This window comes from Zootoca vivipara, chromosome 17 (genome assembly GCF_963506605.1).
Source record: "Zootoca vivipara chromosome 17, rZooViv1.1, whole genome shotgun sequence".
In the NCBI taxonomy this organism is placed as follows: domain Eukaryota; kingdom Metazoa; phylum Chordata; class Lepidosauria; order Squamata; family Lacertidae; genus Zootoca; species Zootoca vivipara.
Window position 1 is genome coordinate 28,427,245 of NC_083292.1, and position 23,227 is coordinate 28,450,471.

At 50.8% G+C, this 23,227-nt stretch overlaps 1 protein-coding gene across 1 annotated transcript; it reads left to right on the plus strand.

Moving 5' to 3' along the window:
* Positions 1-16,212: 16,212 nt before the first annotated feature.
* On the plus strand, positions 16,213-23,177 carry AP5B1 (adaptor related protein complex 5 subunit beta 1). The gene is made up of 3 exons (XM_035099460.2): positions 16,213-17,448; positions 18,732-18,894; positions 20,504-23,177. Exons 1-3 carry the CDS (start codon positions 17,069-17,071, stop codon positions 23,084-23,086), a joined length of 3,126 nt encoding a protein of 1,041 aa, XP_034955351.2. The 5' UTR covers positions 16,213-17,068; the 3' UTR covers positions 23,087-23,177.
* Positions 23,178-23,227: the final 50 nt, after the last annotated feature.

Consider the following 23,227-nt stretch of genomic DNA (forward strand, 5'->3'; position numbering starts at 1 on the left):
CCTGCTCCGGACGCTAGGTTAAAAAAAAGGGGAAAGGACCCCTGAACGGTTAAGTCCAGTCAAAGGCGACTATGGGGTTGCGGCGCTCATCCTGCTTTCAGGCCGAGGGAGCCAGTGTTTGTCCACAGACAGCTTTCTGGGTTACGTAGCCAGCATGACTAAACCGCTTCTGGTGCAACAGAACACCGTGATGGAAACCGGAGCGAATGGGAACACTCTTTACCTTCCCGCCGCAGCGGTACCTATTTATCTACTTGCACTGACATGCTTTCGAACTGCTAGGTTGGTAGGAGCTGGGACAGAGCGATGGGGAGCTCACCCCATCATGGGGATTCGAACTGCCGACCTTCTTATTGGCAAGCCCAAGAGGCTCAGTGGTGTAGGCAGGGGGAGCAGGGGGGCTGCTATCCCCCCCATCAAGTAAAAAATATATATATACTTAACTAAAGGAGACAAGAGGATAATGGCAGGTGGGTGTCTTGCTCCCCCAACATAAATCCTGGCTACACCCATGCTAGGACCCAATGGATTATTATTATTATTATTATTATTATTATTATTATTATTATTATTGTGTTGTTATTTTATTTATACCCTGCCCATCTGGCTGGTTGCCAACAAGCACTATGATGACTGCTCCATCTCCCCAAGCACTGCATGCAGCTCTCTAGAGAGGAGATAAGATAGCCATCTTCAAATACAGGTGAAACTCGGGAAATTAGAATATCGTTGAAAAGTGCATTTATTTCAGTAATGCCACTTAAACGGTGAAAACAATATATGAGATAGATGCATGACATGCAAAGCAAGATATGTCAAGCCTTTATTTGTTGTAATTGTAATTATTTGTCGTTAGGCGGGTCAATTATAAATGGAATGTAATTAATGAAATGTAATAGTGGTGTTTATTTTTGTATTATTGTAACTATTTTTTTATTAGTGGAATTTCCAAAAGAAAGCTTTGTAAAAATTGAAAGAAAAATAAAAAAAAAAATAAGTTGCATTACTGAAATGAATGCACTTTTCGACGGTATTCTAATTTTCCGAGTTTCACCTGTATCTGAAGGGCTGTCACAAGGAGGCTGGAGCAAGCTTGTTTTCTCCTGTTCTGGAGGGTAGGACTTGAACCAATGGATTCAAGTTAGAAGAAAGGAGGTTCCGACTCAAGATCAGGAAGAACTTTCTGACGGTAAGAGCCGTTCAACATTGGAATGGTCTCCCTCAGGGAGGTGGTGGACTCTCCTCCCTTGGAGGTTGGATGGCCACCTGTCATGGATGCTTTAGTTGAGATTCCTGCATTGCAGGGGTTTGGACTGGATGACCCTTGGGGGTCCCTTCCAGCGCTATGATTCTAAGCTACAGTTCCCATGTTTTTTGGGGGGAGGGTGCTGTGTGGGTGTGTACGCAGTCCGTAGTCTGGGGATGGGGGATCCGTGGCCCTCCAGAATTTGTTGAACTCCAGATCCCATGAAGTATGGCCAGTGGTCAAAGAAGAAGAAACAAGTGAAGAGCCACATGTTCTCCATTCATGCTTTTAACGCAGGGCGGTCCAACATGCAGCCCAAGGGCCGCATGTGGCCCTCAAGACCTTTTTTGACGGCCCTCACTAATATTTGACGCTTGGTTAGGGGATCACAGGGGAGGAGATGGGGGGGTCATTCCATCTAGAACAGGCATAGGCAACCTCGGCTCTCCAGATGTTTTGGAACTACAACTCCCATGATCCCTAGCTAACAGGGCCAGTTGTCAGGGATCATGGGAGTTGTAGTTCCAAAACATCTGGAGAGCCGAGGTTGCCTATGCCTGATCTAGAAAGCTGCCGTCCTTGTGGAGATGGAACGGTCATCACATTTGTTGTTGACTAGAGTGCCCCACCGGGGGTGAAATCAGACTGCCGCATTAGCAGCACTGAAGGGACGTCTCCGGGGTGCAAGCCTGGGGAGGGTGTATGTAGGTCCCAGGCTGCCCAGACGACAAGACCCCCCTCCCCTAGGCCTCAATGATGTGGTTCAAATAATAATAATAATAATAATAATAATAATAATAATGGCTTCCCCTGCCACTCTGGGCGGCTTCCAACAAACATTAAAATACATCAAATATCACAGATTAAAAACTTCCCTAAACAGGGCTGCCTTTAGGTATTTTCTAAATGTCAGGTAGTTGTTTATCTCTCTGACCTCTGATGGGAGGGCGTTGCACAGGGCGGGTGCTACTACCGAGAAGGCCCTCTGCCTGGTTCCCTGTAGCTTGGCTTCTTGCAGCGAGGGAACCGCCAGAAGGCCCTCGGCGCTGGACCTCAGTGTCCGGGCAGAACGATGGGGGTGGAGATGCTCCTTCAGGTATACTGGACCGAGGCCGTTTAGGGCTTTAAAGGTCAGCACCAACACTTTGAATTGTGCTCAGAAACGTACTGGGAGCCAATGTAGGTCTTTCAAGACCGGTGTTATGTGGTCTCGGCGGCCGCTCCCAGTCACCAATCTAGCTGCCGCATTCTGGATTAGTTGTAGTTTCCGGGTCACCTTCAAAGGTAGCCCCACAAAGAGCACATTGCAGTAGTCCAAGCAGGAGATAACTAGAGCATGCACCACTCTGGCGAGACAGTCTGCAGGCAGGTAGGGTCTCAGCCTGCGTACCAGATGGAGCTGATAGACAGCTGCCCTGGACACAGAATTGACGTGCGCCTCCATGGACAGCTGTGAGTCCAGAATGACTCCAGGCTGCGCACCTGGTCTTTCAGGGACACAGTTACCCTGTTTAGGACCAGGGAGTCCTCCACACCTGCCCGCCTCCTGTCCCCCACAAACAGTACTCTGTCTTGTCAGGATTCAACCTCAATCTGTTAGCCGCCATCCATCCTCCGACCGCCTCCAGGCACTCACACAGGACCTTCCCTGGTTCTGATTTGAAAGAGAGGTAGAGCTGGGTGTCATCCACATACTGATGAACACCCAGCCCAAACCCCCTGATGATCTCTCCCAGCGGCTTCATATAGATATTAAAAAGCATGGGGGAGAGGACAGAACCCTGAGGCACCCCGCAAGTGAGAGCCCAGGGGTCTGAACACTCATCCCCCCCCACCACTTTCTGAACACAGCCCAGGGGGGAGGAGCGGAACCACTGCAAGACAGTGTTGTATGGCTCTGTTCAAAGGAAAACAGAGCCAGATGTTTGGTGCCAGTTGGCTGCAGGAGTTGCTGGAAGGAGGCGTACAAGGTGCCATCCGACCGCCTTAGGGACTCCGCTCTGGATTTGTGTAGTGTTTACTCTTTAGCCATTTCTTCTGAAGATATCCTTCAAGGCAGCAGAAGTTTAGGATTAGAGTTTTCTTTCTCCTAGATGGGCAACCTTCCCAGGTGGATGAGCCCCATCTGCCCCTCACTTCCTTCTACAGCACACGCACAAACCGCCTTCTTGACCCTTGGACCCACTCTTGGTTTCCGTCTCCTCAATCTGCCAGATCCTGTCTTCGCATGCAGGGGAAGCCCCTAACTCGCTGGGTGTTTGAGACCCACGGGCTACCCTCACCTGGTTTTGCAGTCCAGCTGAAGCCGTTCCCAGGGTGTTGCTGCTGTTGCATACTGACAGCTTCTAGGAGCCACAAATGAGAGCTGAGTGCAGGATCACGTCCACGGTGGATAAGCTACTTCAGGAGCATGGTGTGTGTCCCCCTCCCCTAACACCGCGTACACCCCAGCCATCATATTGCATCATAGACTTCCACCCAAAATGTGCCGTTTGGGGAAAAGGGGAGGAGACGGGATATGCAAAGTCTAGGTGTTTAATCAGTGCGTAAATGACAGGCAATGTCAGGGGTAATATGTACAGTACACAAATTAGGTGAACTCAGTATCTATACTGGGCCATATTAAGACATGGCTTCTTTTTGGCCAGAACCTTCTCTGCTTCAGGTTACTCTTTGGGGAGGTACGTAGCACTTTGTCACCTCTGTAAATAGACCTCCAATTCCTCCTTGTTTTTACTCTGTAGCCTAGTCTCATGCTCTGCATGTCTTCTTCTGAAGCTGAAGCAAACCAGTTGCTCTGGGATCCTGCTCAGTCCATGGTGCCATATTTTAATGGATGAAAAAAGGTAAAAAGTTTTTTGTTTCCATAGATTGGGGGGCGGGCGTGTGTTTACTTTTGAGCACAATGACTGCCCATCAGTGAAAACAGATACCTACGTTTGCTTCCTTGGAGGTGTGCCGCACTCATGATTTTCCTTTTCTCCCCCCCCCCCCACCCCACAAATACAAGAGACGGAGGGAGAACTTCAGCTGGGTGTGAGAGGCAGAGGTGATCCAGTTAGTGAGCCAATCCAGAAAACGACTACTAATTACTAATTACTATTTATCCCTTTGGGCAGGCATCCCCAAACTTCGGCCCTCCAGATGTTTTGGACTACAATTCCCATCTTCCCCGACCACTGGTCCTGTTAGCTAGGGACCATGGGAGTTGTAGGCCAAAACATCTGGAGGGCCGCAGTTTGGGGGTGTCTGCCTTTGGGCTTCGCTCACTAAACTCATCCATCTCCTAGACAGGCCTTTCAGATGGACCAGACCAGGCATAGGCAAACTCGGCCCTCCGGATAATTTAGACCAGTGTTTCCTAACCTTGTGCCTCCAGATGTTTTGGGACTACAACTCCCATCATCCCTAGCTAACAGGACCAGTGGCCAGGGATGATGGGAGTTGTAGTCCCAAAACATTCGGAGGGCCAAGTTTGCCTATGCCTGGACCAGACCAGCCATAGGCCTGGACTGAGTCTGGGTGTTTCTGTGTCAGGAGTATGGGCAGGAGTCAGGCTCTGGGGCCTGTAGTGCTTTGCAGGTCTGGGGCCTGCCTCAGCTTGTGCTGGGGAAGCAAGGCGTGGCCATACAGGTGAAGACCTCAGCTTGTGCTGGAGAGGCAAGGAGTAGTCACCCAGGTGAGGCCACTTGAGATCTCACTGCACCTGGTGGCAGGAGCTGGGAGGGATAAAAGCCCAGCATTTCCCTTCAGGTTTTTGCCACAGCAACGCTATCCCTGCCTGGTTGCCTCTGGCCTCTTGCTCCTGGAACCCTTGCCTTGTCGACGCCTTGCTCCTCGACCCTTGGACCTTCGCCTTGCTTCCTGTTCCTTGGACCTTCGCCTTGCTTCCTGTTCCTTGGACCTTCGCCTTGCTTCCTGTTCCTTGGACCTTCGCCTTGCTCCTGGGACCCTTGCTTTGCCTTCTCCTTGCTCCTCGACCCTTGGACCTTCGCCTAGCTTCTTGTTCCTTGGACCTTCGCCTTGCTTCTTTTTCCTTGAGCCTTCGCCTTGCTTCTTGCCCTGTGGACCTTCGTCTCTGTCTTGCTCCTTGACCCTGCAACTGCCTGCTGCTGGACCCTCAGCCCTGCACCTGTTCCTGCTTCTTCACCACCATCTTGCCTCTGGTCCTGACGCCTGCCGACCGGACCGTGACATTCTGCTTTGCCTGGAAAGTGTGGGTCTGAGCGGTTTCCACCTTGCCCCACTCCTTTTTCCAAGGGAAAACCTTCTGTTTTGTGATAGATTGGAACAAATGGACCCTGAGATCATCCTCTGAGACCCTTCTTTGTGTGCCTCCTCCACAAGAGGTCCAGAAGGTGGCAACACGAGAACGGGCCTTTTCTGCAGTGGCTCGTCGCTTGTGAAATGCTCTCCCCAGGGAGGCTCGCCTGGTGCCTTCATTATATATATTTAGGTGCCAGATGAAAGTGTTCCTCTTCAACCAGGCCTTGGGCTAACATCCTATATCCTTTTGATTGTGTTTGTAGGAGGGAGTGGAGAGGTTATTGGTTAGTTTTGTTCTTGTTTTTATTGTATATTTTGTTTGCATTATGTATCTTGTATTTTTATGCTGTGAATAGTCCTGAGATTTTTGGATGAAGGGTGGTATATAATAATAATAATAATAATAATAATAATAATAATAATAATAATAATAATGGCAATCTGGGGAAAACTTGAATTGCCATTTGCACCGATTGAGTGCTAAGCAGCGGTTTCCCCCAGGGAAAATCAGCGGAACAAGATGAAGTGTTGATAAGCCTTGACGTGGACTATCTAGAAACCCTTTGGGGAAAAGTTTCATTAGTTAGCAAACTTGGTTCTGCAGATGGCACACAATCCTCTGGCAGAGGAAACTGAGCAGACAATTTAAGAGCACTCTGTGAGGAACGTTTTTTGCCACTGACATCCGGTCCTTGCCAGGGTTCCAGTATCTCCCAGGAGGAGTTTTTCAACTGCAAGTGTGATTCGTATGCCAAAGATGATTCCAAACAGTTCACTTTGGGAAAGTTTGGGTTGAAATGGCTCCCTGTATACCACAAAACAGGAGAGCAGTCCCTGTGCATCATTATGCTGTTTTCACACATGTGGCTTTGCAAAGCTGGTGCTTCTGCCCTTATGGCTGCTAAAACAAAGCAGAGCAACAGGCTGCACATCGAAATCGACCTAAGATGTGCTCTGTCTTCCACGGTGCCCAGAATCCAAATGCTTGCAACAAGCATGCGGCATCAGTCGTTCGGTGTCATTTCCAATTATCTGTGGATTTTTTTTTAAATGTGATATATTTATTTTTTTAAAAAACAACATTATAAGTATTTTGATTCATCTTTTATTATCAAGCTTGAAAATATTATTTATAATTAAAAGGTATTATATTGCCATCCTTTTGAAAATCCAGATAAAATAAGAGAGCCAGGTTTGGAATTGGAGGGGGGTGGGCATGGGATTGCTGTGTTAGCTAAAAGGGGCCATGCATGGATTTAAAAAGGTTGAAGTGTGTCTATGCAGATACCAGGCAGGTCCCTGGGTGCCATGTTGAACCCAACAAGACTCTCCCCATCTGTGATTCCAAGAAACTGGTATTAGGGTGGACTTTGGTAATATGGTGCCTTGAGCCAGGACAAAATTTGGCGCACACACACACACCCCAAAACTCTTATTTCCATGCCCTCTTCCCACTCACATTCTGTTCTGCGCATGCTCTGAAGTACACTAGCTGCGGCAACTCAATCGCCCACAGGTACCTAACTTTGAGAAGGTACGCATATAAAAATAGACCTGTCAGGGGGCCTTCCTACAGGGAGCCTCCTCCCCTCTCGCTGACCAGCACTTCGCCCAGAGAGAGCAGCAACAGTGGGGCAGGTGAGGGGAATCAGGAAGTGGGCAGGACGCAGGGCAGTCTCTAGCAGGTCGCGCACCCTGGTGCTGAGGGGCGGAGATCGCTCCGGCATCCCCGCCCTCGCAGGGCACAGCATGGCTTCCGCGCGGCTTCGCCTGGCGCCCCGCATCACCGGGACTCTACCTAGAGCCGGCCCTGGCAGGACGGAGATGTCAGGGCTCAGCGATGTTGGAGAGTCCCTGCGCCGCCAGGACCAAGAAGGGGAGGGGAGCAGGCAGTCCCTTCCGGCGCCCGAATTAAGGCGCGCTACCAAATGTAAGGGCGGGAGGAGGCGTTTCGGGGTGCCCAAACTCTTATGCTGGTCCCGTAGCCGGAAACGTCCACTCCCGGATTCTGCGAGTGACTGAGAGGTCATGTTTTCTGCTATCTCTGCACTGTAAATACTATGCACAATAAACCTCTTAAAGACAGAGCGGTCTTGGGCGTCTTTACTCAAGAGCAGCCGCAGCAACACCCTTACAAGACCCCACCCCAGGTGTCCCTATTTTCCACGGACGGTCCCAGATTTACAGAAAGTGTTCCGTTTTCTGACCTGATCCCAGAACGTCCTGCATTTCCTTAGGATGCTCCTATTTTCACTGGAGAAATGTTGGAGGGCATGTAAATATAGGATTATTATTATTATTATTATTATTATTATTATTATTATTATTTTGTGCCCCCTTGGCTCGGCACTCTGTTGGGGGGAATGACTCACACCACCCTAAATTTGGCACTGCTGTTATACGGAGGCACGCTGTCTCGGCACAGGTTAGTACACTCACAGAAGTAGGGAGGAACTGAGGAAGCAGCAACTATAAAATTCCTGGGGAGCCACATCTCTTAGATCCGGTCCTGGAAACTGGCCTTGCAGCCTAAAGGGACGCTCAGATTTCCAGTTTGCCCATCTGCCCCCGCACCACTGCCACCCCCCAATAACATAGCCTGTCAGCAGGATGCAAGGCTTCCGAAAGACGCTGATCACGCCCAAAGGGACCGGCTGTGGCGCCAGTGTAACAGGTTCCTCCAAATGCCGGGAGGAGGGAGGGAAGGAGAAACTAACAGGAATGACGATCGGCAAAGTGTTACATAGTGGGCATCCTGGAAGGCGGAGAGATTCCTGGGTTGCTGATGCTTTGCTTGCAGGGAGCGGATGAAACAAAAGCTAGGATTCCTTTCCTTGTCTGCCTTGTGAGAGAATCCACTTAAATTGTGAGAGAACATGAGGGAAGGAGGGTATTCCTTCTTCTTTTGAAGTAAGGCTCCTGAGTCCCGAGTTTTGTTCCAAGTTTCGTTGTTGTGGAGAGGTGACTAATGGTTAGAGGAGAGAGGGAACGAATGCCTTTGAGGGGGCGGCATGGGCAGGGTTTCAGATTTGTAATCTCTAAGAATGGGGTTTATTCTTTTGTTTCATGGACGTTTCATTGGTTTTCAGCGTATTATAAACATAACCAGGTTGGTTCTTAATGCACCCTGTTAGTATATGTTACGATTTAAAAAGTTACAATATTCAGGGCTTTTATTTCAGAGGACAGGCAAGCTGTGAAAAAAAAAGCAAATTCCGTGCTAGGGATCATTAGGAAAAGAACTGAAAATAAAACTGCCAACATCATATGGCCGTTCTACAAATCTATGGTGTTACTGCTTTAGGAAACACTGTGGGCAGTTCTGGTCGCCTCACCCGGAAAAGGATATTGTAGAGTTGGGAAAGGTTTGTAAAAAGGCAAATCCGCATGATCAAGGGCATGGAGTGACTCCCCTCTGAGGAAAGGGTACAGCATTTGGGACTTTTCAGTTTAGAGGAAATGTGAGTAACAAGTAACATGACAGAAAGAGGAGACGTGTAAAAAGAAATTTGCACGGAGCAGGGAGAAAGCGGATAGGGAAAAGCTTTTCTCATAACACTAGAACTTACAGACATCCAATGAAGATTCAGGACAGACAAGAGAAAGGCCTTCAAACAGCACACAGTTAAACTATGGAACTTCCTGCCACAGGGGGCAATGATGGCCACCAACTTGGGTGGCTTTAAAAGAGGATTGGACAAATTCATGGAGGAGGAGGAGGAGGAGGCCTCCACCATATGCCTCTAAATAGTGAGTTGTGGGCAATCGCAAGTGGAGAGTGTTGCGACTGTGCTCAGGTCCTGCTTCACGGCTTCCCACCACAGGCACCTGGTTGGCCACTGAGAACAGGATGCCAAACTAGATGTGCCTCATTCAGTAGGGCTTTGCATACATGCCATCAGCATGGATGGCGTTTTCCAGAATCCGCTCACCATCTAAAACGGGCACCGATGTCAGAGTAACCTCTTTAGTCTGCTAAAGTTGAAGCAGGTGTGTGTGTGTGTGTGTGTGTGTGAATGGGACTTCTAAACACCCCACTTAGGGGAGCTGCCTTAAAAATCAGCAACTTATTTTGAAGGGCGGCGTACGCAGGGTAATCCCCCTCCACAAATGAGTGGGTGGGTTTGAGGATCTGGTTTCATATGTGTGCTGCCGAATTCCCACCTTGCCCTGTATTTTGCCCGACTAAAACGCTACACCAGGGTCCCCAAACTAAGGCCCGGGGGCCAGATGCAGCCTTTTCAATCCGGCCCGCGGACGGTCCAGGTATCAGCATGTTTTTACAAGAGTAGAATGTGTCCTTTTATTTAAAATGCATCTCTGGGTTGTTTGTGGGGCATAGGAATTCAGTCATATTTTTTCCCCCAAAATATAGCCCCCCCCCCAAGGTCTGAGGGACAGTGGACCGGCCCCCTGCTGAAAAAGTTTGGTGACCCCTGGCCCGGCTACACCAACCCCAGATCTCATGGTCAGCTGGGATATTCAGATCGGACCCCATCTTAAGGCAGCGGGGCTGGGGGGGGGGCAGGAGGAGAGAGTTGGAGCTAGGATTTCTGGGACGTTGCCTTGCCCACAAGTCTGATCTCTAGAGGGAGGCAAGCTTTGGGTGCCCCAGCCTACCCAGCACAACTTCTGGATGGGGTGTGTGTTTGCCAACCTGCCCATTAGCTAACTGGGAGTGCTTTCTTTGAACTGCCTCCCAGCCCAGCGCTCAAAGGGCTGTGGGGCTTAAGCTGCAGAGGCCACAAGAGCACGTGTCCCACAGTTATCGCGTCCCAGTTAATATTAATTTAATAACAGCCCGCCGTGCTTTTTTAAATGTTGGCTCTGCTGCTGCTTTCATCTCCACAGTGCAGGGATTGCCTCACCCGCATTCACTAGTGAAACCGCCCGCCCCCACCTTGGGGACAGGAGGAGTATCATTAACTTTATCCCGCGGAAGGGAAACTAAGGCAGGAGGAGGATTGCCGTTTGCAAAACAGGGTCAGAGGGAAGGAGATCCTGGCGCCCTCTTTGCTGTTGGTGTGCAGTCAAGAATGTTACAATTGTCAGGCTTTCTTTCTTTCTTTCTTTCTTTTCTTTCTTTCTTTCTTTCTTTCTTTCCATAGCTGCCAAGTTCTCCCTTTTTTAAAGGGAAATTCCCTTATGCTGAATAGACTTCCTCGCGAGAAAAGGGAAAACTTGGCAGCTATGTTTCTTTCTTTCTTTCTTTCTTTCTTTCTTTCTTTCTTTCTTTCTTTCTTTCTTTCTTTCTTTCTTTCTTTCTTTCTTTCTTTCTTTCTTGGCATAATTTAGACCAGTGTTTCCCAACCTTGTGCCTCCAGATGTTTTGGGACTACAACTCCCATCATCCCTAGCTAGCAAGACCAGTGGTCTGGAATGATGGGAATTGTAGTCCGAATAATAATAATAATAATAATTTATTATTTATACCCCGCCCATCTGGCCGGGTTCCCCCAGCCACTCTGGGCGGCTGGAGGAAAACAGCTGGAGGCACAAGGTTGCCTCCGAAAACAGCTGGAGGCACAAGGTTGGGAAACACTGATTTAGACAATAAAATCAAAAGAGGGGGAGAGAATAAGAGAGAGAACAAAAAAGAGAGAGAAAAGATTCTCAGACTTGTTATTAAAATCTGCAGGATTTTGCATTGTTTTTGCACGAATAAATGTAATCGGCCCTTGCCAGCTCTGCTGAGGAACAGGACGCTATGGAAGGCACCCAAAGTGACAGTCCTAAAATCCTCTCTTAGCCATATGCATCTTAAGGACTAGAAACTTGAGAAAGTCATGATTGTCATGAAGTGGAATCCAGGGGCCAGGGGTGATTCATGGGCCCTTACAACGCGGATAAGAAATCCCTTAAAAGACGACAAAATGCGGCATGTAAGGTTCTCTGCTGTGAAGAAAGTATCTCTGAGCATGTGCTGGATGCTTTTCTGTCACCCCTGGCCAGCATCTACAGTGGGCAGAGTCAAGCGTTTGTCAGGTGTTGTTGAGCACGTCTACACATGCACCGCGTTGATCCCTGCTGCCGTAATCCCCATCCAAAACTGGGGTATGATCTCCCCTCCAGAACTTGGGTGCAATTGCCAGGCCCTAAGTTCTATAAATATTTAAAAAGGGAGGTGCTGCCTGGCAATCATGATCTCTCTTGCCTTGGAAACCACAGAGGTGTCTAAAAATAGGCACCATGTGGAGTAAATGGATAGGAGGAAGGTTTGCTCCTGCCCTTATGTCGCCAGAACTTCAGACGAGCCAATGAAGGACAGACAGACAAAAGGAACTCCTCCTCCTCCACCCAGCACATCCTGAAACTGGGGGATTTGAACCCACAAAATACAGACTCTCCAAGTTTCCCTAATTCCCAGGGACAGTCCTCAGTTTTCAGAAGCCATCGCGGTTTCTGATTTGATCCTGGAATGTCCCGCTTTCCCTTAAAGACATCCCTATTTCATCGGAGAAACGTCGGAGGACGTGGAGTTGTGTGACCACCGAGCCCAGGATATAAGTAATTTAAACAACCTTTAGGAGACACCTGAAGGCAGCCCCGCATAGGAAAGTTTTTTTTAATGTTTCCTGGCAAATAGAAGGGGAAGAAATGGAGGCAGTGAAAGATTTTACTTTCTTGGTTTCCATGATCACTGCAGATGGTGACAGCAGTCACGAAATTAAAAGACGCCTGCTTCTTGGGTGAAAAGCAATGACAAACCTAGACAGCATCTTAAAAAGCAGAGACATCACCTTGCCGACAAAGGTCCGTATAGTTAAAGCTATGGTTTTCCCAGTAGTGATGTATGGAAGTGAGAGCTGGACCATCAAGAAGGCTGATCACCGAATAATTGATGCTTTTGAATTATGGTGCTGGAGGAGACTCTTGAGAGTCCCATGGACTGCAAGAAGATCAAATCTATCCATTCTTAAGGAAATCAGCCCTGAGTGCTCACTGGAAGGACAGATCGTGAAGCTGAGGCTCCAATACTTTGGCCACCTCATGAGAAGAGAAGACTCCCTGGAAAAGACCCTGATGTTGGGAAAGATTGAGGGCACAAGGAGAAGGGGACGACAGAGGACAAGATGGTTGGACAGTGTTCTTGAAGCTATGAACAGGAGTCTGACGAAACTGCTGGAGGCAATGGAAGACAGGAGTGCCTGGCATGCTCTGGTCCATGGGGTCACGAAGAGTCGGACACGACTAAACGACTAAACTACAACAATATGTGGGAAGCCACCCAGAGTGGCTTGGGCAACCCAGTCAAATAGACAGGGTATAAATAACAAGAACAAAGCTGGTGATGGAACAGGACGACCCTCTTTTCATTGGAGAAATTTTTGGAGGGTTTGATGACCAGCATCCTCCAACAAATTCATGGAGGATAGGTACTAGCCACGACGGTTATGTTCTTCCTACACTGTCAGAGGAAATGTGCCTTCAAATGTCAATTGCTGAGAATTATAAGCTTGTTGTTGCCCTCAGCTCCTGCTTGCGGGATTCCCAGAGGCACTTGGTTTGGCTGCTGTCAGAACAGGATACTGGACTAAGTTTTAAACACCTCTTTATCTCAGGTGTTTCGAGACTAGCTGTGTTTACAGTTATAGTATGGAGCCAAAAAAACGCGTGCATTCTTTTCTTTCTCCTTTACCTGCCTAGGGGAAGAAGGTCTCTTGCCCAACTACCTGGAGCTGGTAAGTAGGTCAGGCTTTTCACGAGTGCTGCCTGCTAAGTGTGGCATCCAGACTCCGATAGTGAGCAGCTGGTGCAACCTCCTGCTAAATCAGGCATCCCCAAACTGCGGCCCTCCAGATGTTTTGGCCTACAACTCCCATGATCCCTAGCTAACAGGACCAGTGGTCAGGGATGATGGGAATTGTAGTCCAAAACATCTGGAGGGCCGAAGTTTGGGGATGCCTGTGGTAAATCACTGGGTAGAGGATACAATTACGCATGCAAATTGCTTCAGTCCCTGGCATTTCTACACTAAAAAGGGGCCTTCTCGGGTGTCTGCCTAGAAGTGTCCAGCTGCCTGCCAATTGGGTCCAGTTGTTGTTGGACTGCAAATCCCACCAGGGATCATGGGAGTTGTAGTTTGGCAACACCCAGAAGACACCACATTGTAGACTCCGTCACAGCAGACAATACTGGGATCGTGCTTTCAGTATGGGACGCGGGTGGCGCTGTGGTCTAAACCACCGAGCCTCTTGGGCTTGCCAATCAGAAAGTTGGTGATTCGAATCCCCGCGATGGATGAGCTCCTGTTGCTCTGTCTCAGCTCCTGCCAACCTAGCAGTTGGAAAGCACAGCAGTGCAGGTACATAAATAAATAAGGACAGCTGTGGTGGGAAGGTAAACGGCGTTCCGTGCACTCTGGTTTCCGTCACGGTGCTCCATTGCTCCAGAAGCAGTTTAGTCATAGCTGGCCACATGACCCAGAAAGCTGTCTGTGGACAAACGCCGGCTCCCTTGGCCTGAAAGCAAGATGAGTGCCGCAACCCCATGGTCGCCTTTGACGTAACCATCCAAGGGTCCTTTACCTAGTGCTTTCAGATGGAAACCTAGTATTGCAAGCAGGTTGTTCGGATTCAATTCAGCTTTTCTGTGCGCACCTTTGGCAAATTAATCTCAGCTTTACTGGCAGGGAGGTGCTCTCTGGGGTTTCAAGTAAGGATGGTACAGGGAACTGAAGCTGGGACCTTTCGGGAGTGGAGTACACGCTCTGCAAGCTATACCCATGGCCCCTCCTAGCTGATCCCAAGACTGGATTTGTTTTGATGCTTCAGAACTGTCGCCTGCTGTTGGAGGTGTTGATCTTGCCCTTGCCTGGGGCTGAATCCTGGAGGCAGGATGGGCGGGTACCGCTTGGGGAACAGGTCCCGGTGCAAGCTGGAAGGTGTGTTAGCTGAAGCAGGAATGTGGAAGCTGAGTGGGGGCAGGTGGAGCGGACACCCAGGGAGTTCTGATCCCCAGCTGTCAACCTCAGGCAACCTTTCCCATTCTGCAAACACAACAGCTCTCTCATTTTATTTTATTTTATTTTTTTGCACAGTGGGTGCTGTCAGAGCAGGATTTGGAGGCAGGGGCCCAGAGCTCCCCCCCCTCCCACATCTCACCAGACAGATTATGGGGGACTCCTCCAAACACAGCAGGGCTGGCTTAACATCACAGCCGCACAATACATTAAAAACCACATAGCTTCCCTGGGAACTGTAGTTTACCCCTCAAAGCTATAATTTCCACCACCCTTAACAAACTGCAGCTCCCAGGATTCCTAGGAGGAAGCTTTGTGCTTCAAATTCTTGGTATGGGGTAAAAAAACACACAACACCCTTAAACCAACATACTTTGGGTCCCCAGCTCTTGGACTACCCCAGGCACCCCCAAACTGCGGTCCTCCAGATGTTTTGACCTACAACTCCCATGATCCCTAGCTAACAGGACCAGTGGTCAGGGATGATGGGAATTGTAGTACAAAACATCTGGAGGGCCGAAGGTTGGGGGTGCCTGGACTACATCTTCCATCATCCCTGACCATTGGCTAAACTGGCTGGGGACTCACAGTCGAGCACTGCTTTGTAGAAACCACTGCCCCTCTCCAATCTCACACACAGGCTTAATTTCGAGCCACATTCGGTACCACTTCCTATTGGGGTATCTTCAATTCGTTAGATAATCCACATCACAGACTAGGGGTGGCAACAGGATGTAGCCGATTAAGTCAGCTAGAATCTGCGCAATTCCTTGGTTGGGGGGGGGTGCCCTTTTCCAAATGTTCAGCACTCCGTGTATGGTCAAAAGCAGTCCTTTTTTGTGCCCTTAGTTCAGAAGACCCCCGGTGGCAAGAGTGCCAGGTCACAGGGTGTACTGTGTGAGGAGGGGATGAGCCCCAGCAGCTATCTCAAATGCCTGCTTAAGTTTAGAAAGTGCAAACACCTTACGAATCCCCTTCTCCTGTGGGAAACTTGCCATGGTTTTTAGAAACAGAAACTTTCTAAACTGGAGGCTAGTTTCAGATACAAGAAGGGCAACCCCTCCCCTCCCCACTGCCGCTTCCCCCAGTTTTGGACCCGGGAGCTAACCTGGGGAGACAGGCTCCTTCTCCAGATAAGATCTCCAGAGCAACTAACGGAGGCGCTTCCCGTGGCAGCTACGCCCGGCCCTGGGTGCGAAGGGAGGCTGAAGGCAAGAGCAGGCTTGCCGGAGTTTCGTTGAGTAAGGCCTGAGTAACAGTTCATGTAACCGCTCACTTTGCCCCCTCCCAAAAGGTGAGCCAACAGTTTCCAGCAAAAACTGTTTTCTTTCAACAGGCTGCTTGGGCATCGTGCGCAGTGCGCCCGAAGAGATGCTCCCTGGAGCTGTTGGCACCGTTCCCTTCCCTGACAGCTGAGAAGCTGAACAAAGGCCTCCTCCCCTTTCTTTATTTTTTTCCTCGATTGTGCAGTTCCGGATTGCGGGAGAGACCTGCGCTCTGGCCTAGGAAAAGGAAAGGACCGTGTTTTTCCTGGGCCCGGCTCAAGATGGCTGCGTTTTTAAAAGCAAGGATGGAGAACCTGGGGGCCCAATGAAGCCCTGCTAGGTCTCAGTGTGTGTCTGCATGGAAAGCTATAGCATTTGCATGGCTGGGATGTAGTCTGCTGTAGTCTGTTACTCCGCCAACATTTGCCTCTGGCACTGCACCCCCCTAGTATGTGGCCCCTGGGAGGTTTCCTATGATGGAATGTGGCCCTCAAGCTGCTAAGGGTTCCCTTTCCCCCTTTTAAAGGCTTGCACTAGGGATAAGGGGACCTGTGGCCCTCCAAATGGTTTACAGTTCCCATCCTCCCTGACCGCTGGCCACAATGAATGTCTCAGGGACTGCCTTCTCCAGTACAGCCTCGGTTTTTAAGCTCACCTGTTGAGGTCCTGAGCCAAGTTCTAGCCTCTTGTGGGTTGCAGCTGTCACTTACCTGAAATTGGCCTTTTCTTTGGTGGCTCCATGAATGATGGAACATGCTCTCCCAGGGACATAGGAAACAGCTGGTCCATCTAGCTCTATACTGTAGACACTGGCTGGCAGCAACTCTCCGGAGTTTTGGTCAGGGACTGTTCCTAGTCCTACCTGGGGATGCTACGGATTGAACCAGGGACCGTCTCTGTGCAAGGAAATGGCCGTGCTTTTGAGCTACTGCCCTTCTGCGTGCCTTCTTCCCTGGTCTTGCTTCAAACATTAAATAACTAATAATAATAATTTTGGACCCAGGTGGCGCTGTGGGTTAAACCACAGAGCCTAGGGCTTGCTGATCATAAGGTGGGTGGTTCGAATCCGCCCCCCTCCCCCACCGGGTGAGCTCCCGTTGCTCGGTCCCAGCTCCTGCCAACCTAGCAGTTCGAAAGCATGTCAAAGTGCAAGTAGATAAATAGGTACCGCTACAGCGGGAAGGTAAATGGTGTTTCTGTGTGCTGCTCTGGTTCTCCAGAAGCGGCTTTGTCATGCTGGCCACATGACCTGGAAGCTGTAAGGCGGCTCCCTTGGCCAATAACGTGAGTTGAGCGCCGCAACCCCAGAGTCGGTCACGACTGGACCTAATGGTCAGGGGTCCCTTTACCTTTACTGTAATAATTTTGGAATTGGTCTCAGAGCATGTGCGGTGTGTCTTTCGCGAGCACTCGTCCTCGGCGGGCTGCATAGGGGCGGGATTAGAGGAGAGACCTCCCAGGACAGGCAGCAATGGCTTTCGGAGGAGGAGGAGGAGAACTTTGGAGAACTTTGAAATGAACCCACCGCCGCTTCTTCCACTTACGCCTCTCCTGCTCTGCTCTGCTCCGCCGCTGCTCCGTTTCCCTCTAGCGGCGGGCGGCGGGATCGTCGGGAAGGGAAGTCGGAAGCGCCGCTTTGCCCAGGACCGGAGATCAGCTGAGCGGCTGCAATTGCAAAGCGGAGGTGGAGGAGCGAGCGAGGCCCGCAGGTACGGGTGGGAAGCCGTTGCATTTGCGTGCAAACGGTCCGTGGGGGTGGGGTGCATTGTCCCACACATTCCCTGGCCGCACAGAAACCCTACCGCCCTGCACCTCCACGAGTCCCTGTTGTTTGTAGGTCTCCCTCCACGCGCACAAACTTTCTGTGGATCTAGACCTGGCCACCCCCCTTCCGTGGGGTGGGGCGGCGCACCATCCTTCCTACAGCACCCTATGGAAGTCACTTTCTCTCCTCCCCTGTGCAAAGGGGTTTTCTCTTAGCCCCACACAATGCGGGCCCCATTTCCTGAAGAGGGGGAGTATGTGGCCCCCTAACTCCCTGGAGGATCTTGGGCCAGCCCTGCTCCCTCGGCCTGGTCTACCCCACATAGTTGTTGTGAGGATAAAATGGGGAAGAAGGGAACCGTGCACAACCACCTGGAGCTGCTGGGAGGTGGGGTAGAAATGCATGATGGGAGTTGTAGTCCAGCAACGTCAAGAGGCCACAGGTTCGCCTGACATATTACATTTCATAGAATTGTAGAGTTGGAAGGGACCACGTGGGTAATCTAATCTGGCCCCCTGAAATGCAGGAATCTTTTGTCCAACATGGGACTTGAACCTACGACCCTGAGATTCACAGTCTCATGCTCTACTGACTGAATTACGCTCACTCCCTGTCTGCCTATGGCCCAGAACGCTATGGGGCAGCCATTGCAATAACCAAGCATCTTTGTACAGTATTATCAGTTAGTTAGTTAGTTAGTTAGTTAGTTGTTTAGTTTAGTTTTTAGTTTTTTTAATTGGGTTTTATAAACAAGAATACTGTTATACAAATAAGTATACTGTACCAAGTTTCCTGCATGCACACGGAAGCTCATACCAATGACAAACTTAGTTGGTCTCTAAGGTGCTACTGGAAGGATTTTTTATTATTATGTTTTGTTTCATGTTTTCTCATGTCATTTGTATATAAAAAAATAGCATTATAAATGTGGAAAAATATCTACAACTTACGTTTCACTATTAGTGGTCAATGTTTTGGCCTACAACTCCCATGATCCCTAGCTAACAGGACCAGTGGTCGGGGAAGATGGGAATTGTAGTCCAAAACATCTGGAGGGCTGAAGTTTGGGGACGCCTGCCCTAAATGATGCCCTCTGGGGTGACCAAAGCATCAGGAGGAGGAGGTAGCAGCCCTCCACATCCTTAAGACTAGGGTTGCTAACTAAGTGGGATGTGTGAAGGCCCATCGTCCACGAGCTTGACTAACATAATCTATCTTCCCCCCTAGTCTTTTGTCGGCCATGGGGTCAAGGAGCGGCGAAGGCTGGGCCAGTGCAGTTGCTTCTTTCCGCTCGTGCCCCACAGCCTTCCTCTCCCATGGGGCCGGCGACACCTTTGTGGCTGAGCTGTTGCAGGAGCTTCGAGGCGAGAGGCTGGGAGAGCAGGTCAAGGTACGTGAGACCCACGGCTTGGAGGGTGTTTGTGGGACGGGGTGGGCGAGGTGAAAACACGCCTCTAACTTCCCCCCCAGCACCCACAAAAGGCTGAGTTGTGAGACTGGCCTTGTCGCTCGGTTGGGAAGACCACCCTGTCAATGAGCCCACTAAAACCACTAGCCTGGAGAGGAGGAAAAGTCAGCAAAGAGTCTTGCTCGCAGGTCTACCAACTGTCCAGTATGGCACCCCAAAAAAGGTCTTCAAGGACTGTAAACATCTCAAAAATCCACAATGCACGAGATTGGGGTGGGCAGCAACACGCCATTTTGTTTCCCCCGTTTCTTTCCCTCCTCTTTTAGACGCGACTGCCGTTTGGGATGCGCTGCGTCGCCCATGGCGGCCATTTTGTCTTAGCCGCACATCACACGGCTGCCATTTTGTGATCGGCTTCCTCAAAATTTGGAATGTGCCCACTGGTGTGCAAAACTATGAATCAAACCAATCTGCACATGTACCCCATGTAAATGCAATGTGAACACCAACAGATACTTGTAACACAATGCAAAACAACAACAACAACAAAGAGGCAAATAAAAAGACCTAAAGGAGGAGGATGGGGGGAGAGGGAGGAACATTTCAAAAACCTATAGATAATTTGTTTGTTTGTCTCATTGATGGCCCACCTTTCTTCAACAGAGCTGAAGGTGGCATAACTAGTTCTCTTCCTTCCACATTTATCCCCCTGAGGTAGAACGGTGACTAGCCCAAGCTCACTGAGTGGGGATTTCAACCCTGCTCAGTGTCAGACATGCCCCCTCATGGAGGGCCTTCTAAATACTCCCCCCCCTTTTTTATATACTTTTTAAATTCAATTTTCTGTTTCACAATTTAGAATGCTCATTTAAGCATCCTTAAAATATCAATGACTTCCATTCTTCTCTTTCTATAGTTCATTTTGCATATCATAAATCCCTGAATATTTTACAAAAACTAAACCATTCAGTATTCCATTATTAAATCCATCAGAACTTACTTACACTGTTGAATTTATCTTAACGCTGCCAGAGTTTTCAAGTGTACACAATTTTTTCCTATATATTCAATAAACATTTTCCTATCTTCTCCGAACATATGTTCTTCTTGTTCTCTTATTCTATACAGGTGAAACTCGGAAAATTAGAATATCATCAAAAAGTGCATTTGTTTGTTGTAATTGTAATTATTTGTCGTTAGGCGGGTCAATAATAAATCGAATGTAATTAATGAAATGTAATAGCAATGTTTATTTTTGTTTAATTATTTTAACTATTTGTTTCATTACTGTGGAATTTCCAAAAGAAAGCATTTGTAAAAATGGAAAGAAAATTAATAAGTTGCATTACTGAAACAAATGCACTTTTTGACGATATTCTAATTTTCTGAGTTTCACCTGTATGTTTTTTTTTTAAAATATATTTTTTATTAATCGTTTTATCCACAAACATACAAAATACAAAAATACAAAAATACACCTGTATGTTAAGTCTGCAAGCTGCGCATATTCTGTCAGGTTAAGTCTAAAGACTTGGTTTTTTTCTCCACCTGGCTCTCCCTGACAGCTTCTTCTTTCCCTCCTTCTGGACAGATCTCCATGTTGACCCTCCTTTTGGAGTACCCCACCCTGTTGTGCCCAGACGCCAAGGCTGGGCAAGAGGTGGCCGCGTCCCTCCTCTCCCTCTTTGGCCAGCTGGGCGCCTCGTCCAAGCAGCAGGCGTATTTCCGGTGCCAACTCCTCTATGCCATGGCAACAGTACTGGTGGCCACGGACTCCTTCGCCGAGAGCTGCCAGACTGCCCATGAATACTTCTCCCTGCTGCTGCAACTGGCGTCCGACCTCAATGACTGCCGTGGGGGAGCCACGGAGCGCCCCGTGCGAGTCGCGGCTTGCGAGTGCCTGCGGGAGCTTGAGAGCTGCTACCCGGGGCTCCTCTCTCAGCGCCTGGCCGTCCTGCGCTCCCTGCAACACCAGGAGACGTCGCCCGCCCACCAGGGCTACACACTGCTCTACGGGCTGGCCTTGAGGAACGCCATCTTGCGCTTGGCCAGGCGGGGGGGCCTAGGGACTCTGGGGGAGCTCCTGGAGAGCAAAGAGGGACTGGTGTGGGAGGCCACCAGGGAACTGGGGGACCTTTCTGTGGCGACCCTCGAGCAGCTGGCCCTGCTCCCCTCACCAGGCGATGTCAAGGACCTGAAAGCTGTGGTGTCGTCCCTCCTTGACAGCTCCTACCTCCTGTCGCCTGTGGCCCAGAGCCACCTCCTGTGGCAGCTGGCCCAGGCCGTCAGCGTCGTCCGCACCCAGTCTCCCGCCATCTTCAAGGCACAGCTGGTGCGCCTCTTTGGCACGGCGGGGGTGGCGCTCCAGCATGCCGTCTTGCAGCTCAAGGGCCTCTTCACCGATAGCCTCTTCACGGCCGAGGACGAGGCCTTCCTGCTGCGCCGCCTCGTGGGTCTGGCCCAGCACCCGGCTTTGCCTGTCCCGGTGAAGCTCTTCCACTTGGACTGCCTCCTGCACTTCCCTGAAAACCGGCCGCTGGGCTCGGCCACGGAGGACGAGGGCCTGCCGGTCTTGCTCACCCCTCGCACTACATCCGGCCTGTTCCCCGGCCTCTTCCAGGACCAGGGCACTGTTTTGGCCCGGCTGAACCTGCTGTGCCTGGTGTGTGTGGAGAGCGAAGGCCCAACGGCCGAGCGTGCTGTGGGATACCTCCTGGAGCACGTGTTGACCCTCGGGGGGCTGGTGGCCAGGGGAGGAGGACCGGAGGCCACCCGGCTTTTTTTCCGGGCAGCCTTCCTATTTGCCCGCTACTTTGGTTCCCGAGGGCAGCTGATGGCAGAGCTCACCCAGTGCCTCCTGGGCCTGTACCGCCAGAACTGTGCCCTGGCGCCGAACCTGATCGATCTTTTGGACGAGGCGTGGAAGTTTCCAGAAGAGGGCGGCTGGGCCGGCGGGCTGGCCCAGGCCTTGCAAGGGCTCGTCGTGGGCGTTCCCTTGCAAGAGGAGGACTTGCCATGGCACCTCAAGGTCTTGGCGCGGCTGGCAAAGGAAAAGGACGTCCCTCAGGGGAGCACCATGCAGTTTCTGAGGCGCCTGGTAGCCTCAGGCCGCCTTGGGGGCTGGGGCTCGGGGCAGGTCCTCCTGAGCGTCTGCCGCAACTTGATGCAGCTGCGCCCGCTGCCCGCCCCGGCCCACTTAGCCGACCTCCTGCAGGCTGTGTCTCTAAGCCACCTGGACGTGGACGTGCGAGACCGGGCTCAGTTCTACTACACCTTGCTGGCCAACCTCTCTGGCGAGAAGCTCGGGGCCGTGCTAGCTCCGGGAGGTGCGGTCAAGGCCCGGACGCTCTCCTCCTCCATCGTGGCCGACAGCCAGAGCTTTGTGGCCTCTCTGACCGTGCACCCAGTGCAGCCAGCCCCACTGAGGCTGCGGCGGGTGGGGGCGAGCGGCAACAGGCCTGAGCAGGCCCCTCGCCCTGAGCAAGACGTGGAGGGCTATTGCCAGTGGTTGCTGGAGCCCCGCACCCCATCGCAGCTCAGCTTGACGTACCAGCTGGTCCACATGGGTCCTGCCAGCCCCCCCTACGACCTCCTGCTCTGCGTGGTCCTTCGCTTCACGTGCTCCGACCGGCACTACGAGCCCGTCCCAGAACTGTGCGTGCCCTGTCTCTCGGCAGCGCGCCCTCCCCAGACGCTGACGCTCACGCTGCAGCCACGCTGCCCCTACCCGACGCGGCTGGGTGTTTTTGCTCTCTACACAACCCAGGAAGGCCTTACGCGCTCCAGCCAGCTGGAGCCATTGGAGGTAGCCTTTCCCGATCTCTTCATGCCCCTGGCGGTGCCTTCCTGGAGTTTAGAAAAGCGCCGTCGTCTCTTTGGCACCCTCTGGCAACGCCTTCACCCCGACAGCAATGAAGCGGGCGCCGAAAGCCTCACCACTTGGCCCGTGGCACCTCAGTCCCTGCCATCCCTTGTATGTGATCACTTTTCCCGGTACGTTTTGGCCGAGCAGTCAGGCTCCTACGAAATTGGCATGGCCCTCCCTCCCCAGTACCACATTCTCCTCCGGGTGCAGAGTGTGGGAGAGGCAGCCTGCGTGGGCATTCGCACAGACAACTGGAGACTGCTGCCCTCGTTGAACAGCTACTTGCAAAGTCTCACGGAAACGAATTGAAAGAATGGATTGTGGGGTGGGGGGAAAGCAGTCTGGGCTTGTATATCTGTTAAACATTTTTGCATTCCCAAAATAAATAAATGCACACGTATGGATGTATTTTGCAAGTCCGGTAGAAAAGGGTGCTGCGATGACCAAGAC

Excerpts from the sequence above, each read along its gene's own strand:
- AP5B1 (XM_035099460.2), top strand. The coding sequence starts at position 17,069 with ATGGTCAGGGGTCCCTTTACCTTTACTGTAATAATTTTGGAATTGGTC. Across the intron at positions 17,449-18,731 it reads GGAGCGAGCGAGGCCCGCAG|TCTTTTGTCGGCCATGGGGT; the intron begins GTACGGGTGGGA and ends CTTCCCCCCTAG. Across the intron at positions 18,895-20,503 it reads GGCTGGGAGAGCAGGTCAAG|ATCTCCATGTTGACCCTCCT; the intron begins GTACGTGAGACC and ends CCTTCTGGACAG.